Raw genomic sequence first — 13,312 nt, forward strand, 5'->3', positions numbered from 1 at the left:
GGGGGGGGGGGTGTATGTGTGTATACACATATATGTAATTTCTGTTTACAATTTAAGTTCAGGGTGCCCATATATCTTATCTTGAGTAGCATTCATCACTATCAGATAGGTCCTAGTTTGGAACTTAAATTACATGACACCCTGCTTTATTTTTTTCATTATTTGTTCTTCTGATTCCTCCCTCTCCCCCCCATACTGCTTCATTAACCTATAACCACATCTCCAGGTAGATTTTCTGTCATAAAATGGAGAAAATAGAAGAAAATAAAATTTGTTTACTAGTTTTAGTTGTTGAGTTTTAAGATTTTCTTTCATACCACAGCCTTCTTTGGTTTCCTTTTAGCAAAGAGGCACCTTTGAAAATTATTATTTTTGTGTTTGCCCTTACATTATTGGAGAAATTGATGTAAACTTCAGCTGCTAAAATTTATAAATGTTTTAATGAGCTATCTTAATGACATTTTGAATATTTTTTGTGCTTATTTTGGTTCCTTAGTTGTACATATTTTATCCATTGTTGTTCTTTGTTGTTATGTGCTGTCGAGTTGCCTGTGACTCATAGTGACCCCATGTACAACAGCTCTGAACCCTGCTTTATCCCTTGCCAATCTCGCTCTCTCCAACACACCTAGACCATTACCCCAGTCACTGAATCAGTCCACCTCATAGAGAATCTTTCTCTCCTGTGCTGTTCCTCCACCCTCCCAAGCATGACATCCCTCTACAAGGATTGATCCCTCCTTGCAACATATGCAAAATATGTTAGGTGAAGCTTCAGAATCTTTGCCTCCAAGGAGCAGCCTAGTTTAACCCGCTCAAGGGTGAACCTGTTCGTTTTCTTAGCAGTCCATGGTATTTTCAATACTCTTTTCCAACACCACAGCTCAAAGGCATCAGTTCTCCTTTGGTCATCCCTAGTCATTGTCCATCTCTCTTATGCATAGCAAGTGATTGCAAAGACAATGGCTTGTATCAGGTCCACCTTAGTCTCCAGACTGACATCATTGCTCTTCAGTACTTTGGAGAGGTCCTGGTCCCTAACAGCACACTTTCCCATTGCAATATTTCTTTTAATTTCCTGGCTGCTGGGTGCCAGGAGTGTTAATTGTAGAACCAAGCAAACTAAAGCTGTTAACAAACTCAGTCTCTTCACCATTTATCATGATGTTGCCAATTGGCTCAGTGGTGAGAATCTTTGTTTTCTTGATATTGAGCCTCAGTCCATATTGAAGGCTACAGTCCTTGTCCTTCTGCAGCAAGCACTTCAGGTCCTCCTCAGTTTCAGCAAGCAGGGTTGTGTCATCTGCTTAATGCAGACTCTTGATGAATCTTCCTCCAATCCTGATACCACATTTCTCCTCATACAGCTCAACCTCCCAGATAATCTGTTCTGCATATACATTGAAAAGGTATGGAGATAGGACACATCCCTGGTGTACACCCTTCCCAATTTTGAACCATGCAGTGCTTCCCTACTCTGCTCTGATGACTGCCTCCTAGTCCAAGTTTAGGTTTCGCATTAGCATGATCAAGTGTTCTGGTATTCCCATTCTTCTCAGAGTCAGCCACAGTTTGTTGTGATCCACACAGACAAAACACCTTTACATAATCAATGAAACACAGATACTCCTCTGGAACTCCCCGCTTTCCGCCAAGAGCCATCTAACATTAGCTACAGTATCCCTACTTTTAATAATTGTTACTGAACTTTTCTAACCACTTCAAGTTAATATCCAAGAATATTTATTTTATTTACTACCAGTATACTTTTTGGGTATTGTATTGCATCTTGAAGAGAAAAACTGTATTTCAAGAAATAACAGATAATGAAGAAGAGTAAGAAAAAAGGTGAATTATTTAACTTTTGAAACAGATGTATTTGGAGAAACGCTTTTTTTTAGGTGGCAGTGGGCTTATTTTGCTTGGTTTAGTAGTAAATACCTCATTTTATTTTTATTATTACTAATTTCAGTGAAAGTTTACAGAGACTTTGGATTTCCATTCATTCATTTTTGCACTTTTATCCCTGCCCACCCCTCCCCCCCAGTTCTTTCTTCTCTTTGAAAAGTAAAAGAAAAAATTCTTTCATTGTTATACAATCCCTCCCCCCAAATTCATTCTAGACCCTTGTTGTGACAATAATACCTAATCATACATCCCTTTTAAATAATTTTCTCCCTCATCTGTTTCAGTGCAGTATACATAATTTATCCTATCTTTCTCAGTCTCCCCCCAACCCTGATGTCCGTCCCTTTTTGCAACTGTGGTGCTATGCAGTATTTGTCCTTTTGTGACTGAGATATTTCACTAAGCATAATTAATGTCCTCCAGGATCTCCTATTTTGTATAATATTTCATGAGTTCCTTGTTTTTAGTATTCCATTGTGTGAATATATCACGGCTTCTCTGTCCATTCGTTTGTTGATGGGAACTTAGGTTGTTTCCAAGTCTTTGCTATTATGAACAAAGCTGCATTAAACATGGGTGTGCATATATCTGCTTGGGTGGTGGTTATGGTTTCTTTGGGGGAAAGCACATTTTCTAAATAACAGTTTTCTATGTTTTATATTCTCTTCTTTCAATTAAATTTGACATACAAAGTTAATATCTCCAAACTATTTAAAGATAATTTCTAATTATAATTTGTTGTTGTTCTGTACCATTAGTTTGGAACTAACCCATAGCTGATCCTCCAGCAGATTTTTAGAGGCAGTGTATTTTTAGAGGCAGTATATTCTATCTTTGTCCCATTGAGCAGCTAGTGGATTTGAAGGATGTGCTGTGCAGTTCCTTACTATTAGGCCACCAGAGCTCTCTAGTTATAATTTAGTATTAAATATTTAGAAGTAAACTTTGTAATATTAAGTTACAGTAATACAAAACTGAAAGTAAGATAGCAATATAGTACTGAAAAGTATTGAATTAAGTAAGGAGTTAGAAAGAAGGGCCTGAGTGCTAGTTTTGCTATGGTCATCCTAGCCTACATTATGTATCATTTTTGAGTTTCAGTTTTTTCGTCCTTGAGTAACATAGTTAATATATGCATGTAAATAAACCTAAAAGCCAAATCTAGTTTAAAGGATACTTTAAATGAAGTTAGATACTTTTTCTACCTTTTAATTATTTTTTACTTTTAAAACTAGTTGCACCTTTATAAAAGGTATAATATTCTCAAAGTTGTTTTACAGTATTGACAAGGTTATGAAAATTGATGTTAACATGATGCCTCTGAAAAAATCTGCCCCAAACCTCTTATACTCTTATATTTTACTTTAGCCACAAGAATAAATGATTTAGAAAGCTATCTAGTAAAACTTGTTCTTTTGTATTGGCGCATATATTGATTGGTATGTCTTTTGAATTCTGCACTAGTAATGCCAGTTCACAGTGAGGGAGAGAATTGTTTTAAAAGCGATATATGATTAGGTATTATTATCATGACAGGAGTCCAGAACGAAGGCTGCATAGTAGAGTGCACTTGGGGGGAGGGATTGTATAACAAAGAATTTTTCTTTAATTTTCTAAGAGAAGAGCGAGTTGGGGGGAGGGAGAGGTGGGCAGGGAGAAAAATGCTATAATGAATGAATGGAAATCTAAAATCTCTGTAAATGTTCATTAAAATTAATTTTAAAGAATTAATTTAGCAGCCAAGGAAAAGTTTCCTGAGTTCTCTCCAAATTGAACTTCTATGGTAGAAGGATTATATATGACATCTTAAATATGGTACCAAAATCCTAAGAATTCACACCTCTCTAGTCTGTTCTAGTAGTTACAGGACAGAGTAGAAAACTGTAGGGTTTCTAAGACTTATCAGTCTTTCTAGAAGCTGCCAGTCTACAATGTGGTCTCTAGCTTTTCAGAGTTAAATTTGGACTCAAGTTAAGCTACTATGAAATAATTTATATTAGCTAGTCAGAAAGCTGTAGTAGAAGTAATAAATCCAATTTGGCTTTTAACATTTTGGTAAATACAAATAATATGCTATTTTTAATATATGCCAGTTGAGCATTTAAACAGCTGTATTTATCATAGGCTATTTTAAAAAGGTTTCAAATTATTCTTGTTGGAAGTAGACCATTTATCTACTTTATTTTGGTATTGTCATCTATAAGCCCATTTTTGGAAGTAGACTGTATGTCTATTTTATTTTTGTGTTCTCCTGTCATCATTAATTATGAGCTATAAAATGAGTGCATTTAATTAGAAACTTCTGGCTGCTATCATTAAGTTAGATTAAAAATACATCCTGTATTACCCTAAAATGAACCAAAGACCATGGTCCATGATTCTAGAACCACTGTTGTAACATGTGTTTAATGTATTGTGCTGTAACTGAAAAGTCAGTCATTCAAATCTAACAACTGACCTATGGGAAATAGATGAGCATTTCCCCCTAAAGATTTAGAGCCTCAGAAACCTGATGGAGGGTTGCTGTCAGACAACACCAACTCAACAGCAGTGTACTGGTTTTGTTGGTTTATATATATATGTTTTATTATGTATATAAGATAATTAGTCTGAAAAGATTTTGAGTCACAGCACTTATAAGTAGTAACTCCTTACATTTTCTCTTTCCAGTATGAAAACAGAGTTGCTGTACGTGACAGAGTGGCGTTTGCTTGTAAATTCCTTAGTGATACTCAGGTGAGAAACAATTTCACTCTATGTTTAAAATTATTAATGTTTCCTCTCATTGAAGTAGGAGTCCTCAGTAGCTCAGTGGTTAAACCACTCAGCTGCTATCTAAAAGGTGTACCACTCAAACCCACCAGTCTTTCTATGGGAGAAAGCTGTGGTAATCTGTTTCTGTAGAGATTTACAGCTTTTGAAACTTTCCAGGGCCGTCCTATGCTGTCCTCCAAGGTTGCTAGATTGGTCACTAAGTTATTTTAGGAAAATTATCTTGACGTGCAAATGCATCTATAGAAGATTTATGTGTAAATGTCTCTAAGAAGTAAAGTATTACCATTGCCACTGAAGTGTTTGTAAATTGTCTTCACACCAAGAATGGCATAGTAAAACTGTACTTCATAAAATTTTCAGTGGCTATAATTTTCTAGAAATAATCCACCAAGGCTTACTTCCATGGTGCTGTTGGGTAGTTTCAGACCACCAACCTTTTATTTAGTAGTTGTGTGTGAATCGTTTATTCCACCTAGAGAAGTAAATTAATAATTTCTTTATTAGATAAAGGTATTGTGATCATATCTATAGCTAAATCTCCTTAATTAGTATTTTAGTTCATTTCTGTTTTGGGAAGTGAAGATATAAATATTTTTTATAGATAGAAATATAACACTTCTTAGTGATGCTTAAAAAGCATTCTTTCGTTTTTTGAAATGAAAGAATGCAGAGTGGAGTATACTCAGGGCGGCGGGGGGATTGTATACCAGTGAAGGAATTTTTCTTTTACTTTTCAAAGAGAAGAGTGAACTGGGTGGGGGGGATGGGAGGGGAGAAAAGTGCATCAATGAATGAATGGAAATCCAAAATCTCTGTAAATGTTCATTAAAATTAATTAAAAAAAGAAAGTTACAAATTTTAATCTTAAGATGTTAACATTTATAATCACATTAAAATGGCTGAAATATTGGTGTCAGTTTGAAAAAAAGCATTCTTTCATTTTTTTAATAGTTATTAACAGTTCTTGTGTAAACACTATATCCTAATTGCTGGAGATGTAAAAGCACATAGTAAAACAAAATGCTTATGAATTATAGCAGGATGAGGTACTAAGTACTCTTAATAATGATGAAGGGCAAGGGGAATAGAAAGCAATCCTGACGAGCAGTTTGGGAGGAAAGAAGTCAGGGAAGATCTTAGAACAAGTGGTTCTTCTTAACTGCAAAGTTTTCAGGTGGTAAAGATTCCATTATATGCTGATAGACTGTGCTGTAAAAGAACACTGTAGAATAATAGGAATAATCTCTTTACAATAGCAAACCTTTTTAAAATTTTTCATAGAATAATTGTCAAATATCTTAGTGTCTTCCTTTTTTAGTATTTTAAATTATCTTAGAGGTTGTCATATAATTTATAATAAATGCAGACTTATTAGAGATCATACAGTAAGGATTTTTGTTTAAAATTTTTTATTAGGAATAAAATTGTTCTAAATGTAGAAGTTTTGAAGTACCTCTCTATAATGAAACTGATTGCTTCAGGAAATCACTTTGAATCTTCCAGTTAAATAGATACATTGAAAAACTGACCAATGAAATGAAAGAGGCTGGAAATTTGGAAGGAATTCTGCTTACAGGCCTTACTAAAGATGGAGTGGATTTAATGGAGAGTTATGTTGATAGAACTGGAGACGTTCAAACAGCAAGTTACTGCATGCTTCAGGTTAGTGTAATGTGGCAGCAGCTATAAAAAATAAGAAAGTGTGTATGCATTATTTTGCTAGCTTAGGATATTTAAAAGGGATTTAGTTTTTTTGTTTGTTTTAAATCTATTTTATACTGGTTTACTTACAAAGTTTGTATCCATTGTTTTTTACACCAGATCTTTCCCATTTCTTTTACCCCAACCTTCCCTCTACTCATCAAATTGTGTGACCCTATGATTATCCCTCTGCTCATCCTCACCAACTCTACCTACCCCCAACTCCTTGGATCCTCATACCCATTTTACTAGTTATCTATTTCTACAATAATAGTCTTATATAGTATTTACTCTTACAGGACTTAGTTCACTTAGCATAATTCTCTCCAGTCCCTTCCAAGTTATGTAGTGATTTTTGAAATCACTGCTTCTGCATGCTGCATAGTATTCTGTCATGTGTATGTACCATAATTTCTCAATCCATTTGATTGTGGTTGGGCATTTAGGCTGTTTCCATATTCTTGTGATGGTGAATAAAGCTACTATGAACATAGTGTACAATATCTGTTTTTACCTCAGTTCTCATTTTCTCAGGGTATATTCCAAGCAGTGTAATAGCTGGGTCATAATGAAATTTTTGTGTTCAGCTTTTTTGAGCAAACGCTAAGCTGCCTTCCAGAGTTGTTATACCATTTTATAATCCCACCAACAACATATTAAGAAGTCCTGTCTCTCCACATCTCTCTACCATTTATTATTTGCTGTCCTGTTAAACTTTGCCACTGCTGCTGGGGTGAGAGGAGATCTCATTGTGGTTTTTATTTGCATCTCTTACTGCCAGTGATTTTGAACATTTTTTCATATGTCTGTTCGCCGTCTGAATTATCTTTCTCTGAAAGGTCTTCCCATGTCGTTTGCCCATTTTATAATTGTGTGGGGAGTCTTTTTCTCATGGAAGCACTAAAGGATTCTGTAAACTTTTGATATGAGACACTTACCTCAAATGGTATTACCAAATGTTTTTTTCCCAGGCAATACGTTTTCTTTTACTCTGTTTGAAATGTTTTTGATGTGCACAGGGATTTAATCTTTAGAAGGTCTCATTCATCAGTTTTATTTTTTTCTGTTTGTGTATTTCTGGCTGTATTTGTCAGCCTTTTTATACCATGAGCTAGGTCTTCTAATCTTGGTCCTGCTTTGTCTTTTATGATTTTTATGGTTATGAGCTTTACCCCTAGGTCTCTAATCCATCTTGAGTTGATTTTTGTGTATCATGTGAGGTGTGCATCCTGCTTCAGCTTTCTGCAGGTAATAGTCTAGTTTTTCCAGCACAATTTGTTGAAGAGGTTATTGTTTCCCCATTTGGTAGGTTTTGTTTCCTTGTCAATTATCAGTTTGACCATAGATAAACGGATTAATTTCCAGGTCCTTGATTCTGTTTCATTGGTCTATTTGCCTGTCATTGTACCAGTACTGTGCTGTTTTGGTTAATATAGCTATGTATTAAGTTTTGAGATCAGAGTGCGAAAGTGCCTCCCACTTCATCTTCTTTTTCAGAAGTGCTTTGGTTGTTTGAGATCTCTTTCCTCTCCTGATAAACTTGCCAATTTCCTTTTCTGTGTCCTTTTCCTCGCCAAATAAACTTTCCAGTTGCCTTTTCTATCTCTTTGAAAAATGAATTTGGTATCTGTATTGGGATTGTGTTGAACATGTAGAGTGCTTTCAATAAGATTTTTATTTTTACTATATTGAGTCTTCTTATCCATGGACAGGGAATATTTTTCCATTTTTTAAGGTCTTTTATTTTGTCTCGCAGGAGTGCTTTATAGTTTTCTCTGTAAAGGTGCTTTGTGTCTCTAGGTTTACTCCTAAGTATCTCAATTTGTGGTTGGTTATTGAATATACCATGGACAACTAGGATTCTGAGGCTCTGTCTGACATACTTTGGGGATATTGCAAGGAGGGACCAGTCCTAGGAGAAGGATATCATGATTGAGAAAGTGGAAGGATAGCACAAGAGAGGAAAACCCGAGATGAGATGGATTGACTCAGTGACTGGGGTTATGGGGATAGGTGTGTCAGAGACAGTAAGATTGGCTCAATATAGAACAGGGTTCAGAGCTGTTGTACATAGGTTCACTATGAGTCGCAAGTGACTTCATCGCACATAACAACAACATTGTAAATGGTATTGCTTTCTTAGTTTTCTTTTAAAAATTATACTAGTTTATTTACAAAATTCAAATACATTGTTTTCCAGAACAGATTCTTCCAATTTCCTTCATCCCCCTACCCATCAAATTGTACAACTTCTTCATTTTCTTCTCTGTGTTTTGTTATTGTATAGAGGAATCCCACTGACTTTTATAAATTGATCTTGTATCCTGTCACTTTACTAAATTGGTCTATTAGCTCTAACAGGTTTTTTGTTGAGACCTTGGAGTTTTCTGTGTACATTATCATGTCATCTGCATAAGTGACAGTTTCACCATCTCTTTTCTGGTCTGGATACATTTTCTTTCCTTCTCTTGTTGCATTGCCGTGGGCATCCTTGTCTAGTCCCTGTTCTCACGGAGAATAATTTTAGTCTTTTTCCATTGAGAATGATATTGGTTCTTTGTTTTCTGTATATACTTTTCACTATGTTCAGGAAATTTTTGGAAGAGATTTAGCTTTAACTTAATCACTTTTTCTACTGAGTCTTTGGCCTTGTATAGTTGTCTTTAAGTTTTCTGTATTAGATTATCAAGTTCTTCTTTTCCTTCTGGATAGTGTTAATCTTGACTGTGTGTGAATTTATATGGAGTACATCTCTTCAGTTACACCAGTTGTTGGCAGAACTACACCAATTCTTTTAAAAAGATTACCTTTCCTTGATCTGAACTATAGTCTTCTTTGAAGTCTGGAAGCACTCTTGACTTCTGTTTCCCCTTTTTATTTTCAGTAGCATAATTTGGAGTAACCAGTTCATCTGTGTTTGCTCAGATTTTCTTATTCGTTAGTTAAAGACAGATTCCTGGTAAACATTACTTTTGTACTTTGCCTGTATGAAAGAATGAGGAAAATTCAGAGTGTTTCCAACACTGCAATAGCCCTTCAGCTAATCTTATTTTCCTCTTTGCATTATCTTTCTTTCCTACTTAGATTCTTTTCCTATAATATAATAGCATGTTTTTATTAAATAACTATAGTTCTCCCCCTCCTTACCCTAATCTCATTTTCTTCTATTCTTAAGACACACACATTGTGCCGTTTGAGATTATCCCACAAGTTTTGGAGACTCTGAATTCTCTCTTCCTATCTTTGATTTTAATCTATTCTTCAAATTGAATTCATGCTATTGATTTGTTCATTGACTTTTCTGCTGCTTGCCTTCCAAGTAATATTACATTTTATTCACTGTGCTTTCTAGTTCTCCAACTTCATTTTTAAAATATAGTTTACTTCTTTCAGCTCCAATTCTCTGTGCATACATGAATTCAAGTATTATTTTCCTTTAAGTCCTTAAGTCATATTTCTTACAGCTGCTTTGAATACTGCTTATTTGCTTGTTCTAACATCTGAGCTATCTTAACTTCTATTGACTGTTTTTTTCCTAACATTGAATTACATATATCATGTTTACAAATGTCTGTTTTTCATTGAATGCTGGACTTTACTTGCTGCTGTTGATTGCAAATATCTCAGTTCTTTACCTATTTATTCTAAACAGTGCTAGTTATTGTTTTAAGACAATAGAAGTTACTGGTTGATTTAAGACAGTCAATTACTGGTTGATAGCTTCTTATTTTATGTTTTGTTTCTGTGGATCTATGGAAATTCTAAAGTATACCTAAGCTCTTCTCAGTTGGCCAAACTCAGTTTCTAAACACTGTAGATCTCTTGATTTTTTTTTTTCTTTTTTTATTTTGTGTGCGTGTACCGTCAAATCAGATCTGACTGGTACAGGAGGATATTGCGCCTCCTTCTCCGGCAGAGCGTCTGGTGGATTCGAACCATGTTCTTCTGGAATTGCAGTGCAGCTTCTTGCCACTAGGCCACCAGAGCTCCCAGATCTCTTGATTTTAAGCTTTGTTGGGGCCCGTCTCAAAATGATCCTTGGTTGGTGGTAGTTGCTACTGCCTCCATTCTGTAAATTGACTGAATCACCCTTTAGTTTGCCTTCACAAGTGACTTGCCATATTATTCATTTCAAAGGGAAAAAGGGGGGTATGGAGAAGTCTTTATTTTTTTATAAATTTTCCTTTTAAACCAAGGATTATATTCTACTTTGGTAATTAGTTCTTCCTGTTGTTAGGTGCCATCGAATTGAGTATGACTCATAGCGACCGACCCTATGAACAACAAATCTGAACTCTGTCCTATCCTGTGCCATACTCACAATCTCTGACATATTCAAGCCATAGGCACTATGTCAATCCACCTAATTGAAGGTCTTTCTCTCATTCACCACCCTTCCACCTTTCCAAGCATGATGGCTTTCTCCAAGGGATAACCACTCTTGGTAACGTGCCTTAAGTATGTGAGACAAAGCTTCATCATCTTTGCATCTAGGGAGCACTCTTGCTGTACTTTCTCCAGGATATATTTATTTGTTCTTTTGGCAGTTGATGGGCTATCCAGCACTCTTTCCACCAACAAAGTTCAAAGGCAGCAATAATCATCTGTTGTCCATACTCATTGTCCAGCTCGCCAATGCATGACAAGTGACTTAATTCTTCCTAGTTAGCTATAATTAGGTAGCTCTGGTGGTTCAGTGGTAAGGAGTTAGACTGCGGTAAGGAGTTAAGACTGCCAACCCAAGGTATAAAGTTCAAATCCACCAGCAGCTCTGCAGCAAAAAGATGGGCAGTGTAATTCCATGCAATTTATTGCCTCTCAATATCCACTGGAGGGTCAGCTCTGAGTCAGTTTTGACTTGATAGTACTCAGCAATAACTAACAATAGTTAATTATAATTTAGAATAGATCACTGGTTTTTAAAGAGTTTTTTAAAAATGTTTTTTAAAATGCCAAGAGTTTTTTTTTTAAATGTTCTTCTGGCCGAATTTAACTCCAATAATTAAAATTAACCGAATTTTAATAGCTGAGAGATATAGTCCTTTTACTTTTGATGGACTGTCTAAAGACACATTTGTCTATTTTAAGATATTAACAGATTCGGCCTCATTTTTGGTAAAATTCATGTGAAGCTCTCATAACATTTTGCTTTTCTATCTGTCCTCAAATGCAGTTGGGAAAACTGAGGCTCATGTTGAGGTTCAGGGTGTCATTGGAGGTGAAGATGCTTCTTACTTTTTCCAACCTGGCAGTTAAGGAAGATGTCTTAAATGGGGGGGGGGGGGTGTTGTTTTGTGTCTTCAAATTGAAACCAACTCATAACTGACCTACCAGCAGGTTTTCGAAGGCAGTAAATTTCACAGAAGAAGATTGCCTATCCATCTTCCACAGAGCAGCAGATGGATTTGAACGTCATGTCATTGAGATTGTAGGTCCTTATCAGGCCACCAGAGATACCTTAAATATGGCTGGAAGTCTTCTGTGTGAATCTTGAACAAACACAAGGAACGTTTCAGATGTCACAGCTGCTATGGAATATACTTCTTCAGAACAAAATCTTACCAGAAAGTTAATTGATGTCCTTAATGAGAAGAAATCAAAGCAAAATTAAATAAAGCTAATTTCTGCTTTTCCATATGGCCTAAGAACAAAAGAACTGAAACTTTTTAGGAGATAATTTAATTGACATAGGAGATTAAGAAAAAAGAATAGACAAATATATCTTAAAAATAAATAGGTGTATAGAATTAGTATCTCAGTTCATAATGCATTTGCAAGATCCAGTGGGTAAATTTAGTGGACAAGGACTAGATAGTAAATAAACTTTGTGAAATTGGTTGTAGGTTAAAAGACATCCATATCATTTTTTACTGCAGTCAACAAGAAAGGTGAAACATTTTGCCATTGAAATCTTAATTAATCACACCTAATGAATCATACCTCCCTTTGCAGGTTTAAGAACATACACATTATGTATTTATGTCATTCAAGAGGCCAGTGTAAAGTAAATTGATGACATGTCTGAATTATGTATATCTTCACTTGGAGCCAAAGTGGAACAAAAAGGGGATAGATTTCTTCCATGTTGCTCATATTCCTATGTTAAGCCTGAAACCTCTGGCTTAGTTGAAATTTTTAAACAACTGAAATAATTCACGTTTTCTTTTTAGGGCTCTCCTTTAGATGTTCTTAAAGATGAAAGGGTTCAATACTGGATTGAGAATTACAGAAATTTATTAGATGCCTGGAGATTCTGGCACAAACGAGCTGAATTTGATATTCACAGAAGTAAATTGGATCCCAGTTCTAAGCCGTTAGCACAGGTAAGTACATTCTTTTGGAGGGAATCAGATTGTAACATCTTTACTATCCCATTTGAGTATGTGTACATGTTGTAAAGAATAAATTTAGAATTCAGTTTAGTAAGTGATTATTAGCTCATTCTTAACAGTGGCAGCAGTTAAGTATTTGGTCAGTTCAAACCCAGCAGGTGCTCCTAGGACAAATGAGTGGCAGTCTGCTTCCATAAAGGTTACAGGAAATCTTGTGGCGAAGTTCTCCTGTCCAGTAGGGTCACTATAAATCTGAATTGACTTGATGGCAATAGGTTTGGGTTTGATTACTTTTATATTAAGTTCCGGTGGATTCTTTATCTATCGAGACTGAATTCTGTCCTTGATATTCCTGTTGTCTGGTCTTGCCACATATTGTCAGTCATCTTAGGGGTTTTAACTTTTTAGTCTACTATGGAACAAATTGATCATGGGTTGGACAATGGAAGATATTTTCTGAAGGGAATTGGCAGATGAGAAGGGTTATCCTGGTGGAGGGTGGAGCTGGGAAGTAAGTGGGTCAAGGCTCTGGGCTAAGGGTGGGGTCAACACTGTAACTAATGCTTAACTCCACAATAAGGGATTTATCTTTCACT

At 35.6% G+C, this 13,312-nt stretch overlaps 1 protein-coding gene across 1 annotated transcript in view; it reads left to right on the forward strand.

Moving 5' to 3' along the window:
• The window catches only part of MIOS (missing oocyte, meiosis regulator, homolog (Drosophila)), a 45,758-nt gene that overhangs the window by 13,355 nt on the left and 19,091 nt on the right, over positions 1-13,312 (forward strand). The window contains exons 5-7 of the mRNA XM_006880234.1: positions 4,579-4,644; positions 6,187-6,345; positions 12,555-12,707. Coding sequence (XP_006880296.1) covers positions 4,579-4,644; positions 6,187-6,345; positions 12,555-12,707 — 378 coding nt within the window. The remainder of the gene's footprint in view (positions 1-4,578; positions 4,645-6,186; positions 6,346-12,554; positions 12,708-13,312) is intronic.

This window comes from Elephantulus edwardii, unplaced genomic scaffold, assembly GCF_000299155.1.
Source record: "Elephantulus edwardii isolate Elephantulus edwardi_28Jun2011 unplaced genomic scaffold, EleEdw1.0 scaffold00007, whole genome shotgun sequence".
In the NCBI taxonomy this organism is placed as follows: domain Eukaryota; kingdom Metazoa; phylum Chordata; class Mammalia; order Macroscelidea; family Macroscelididae; genus Elephantulus; species Elephantulus edwardii.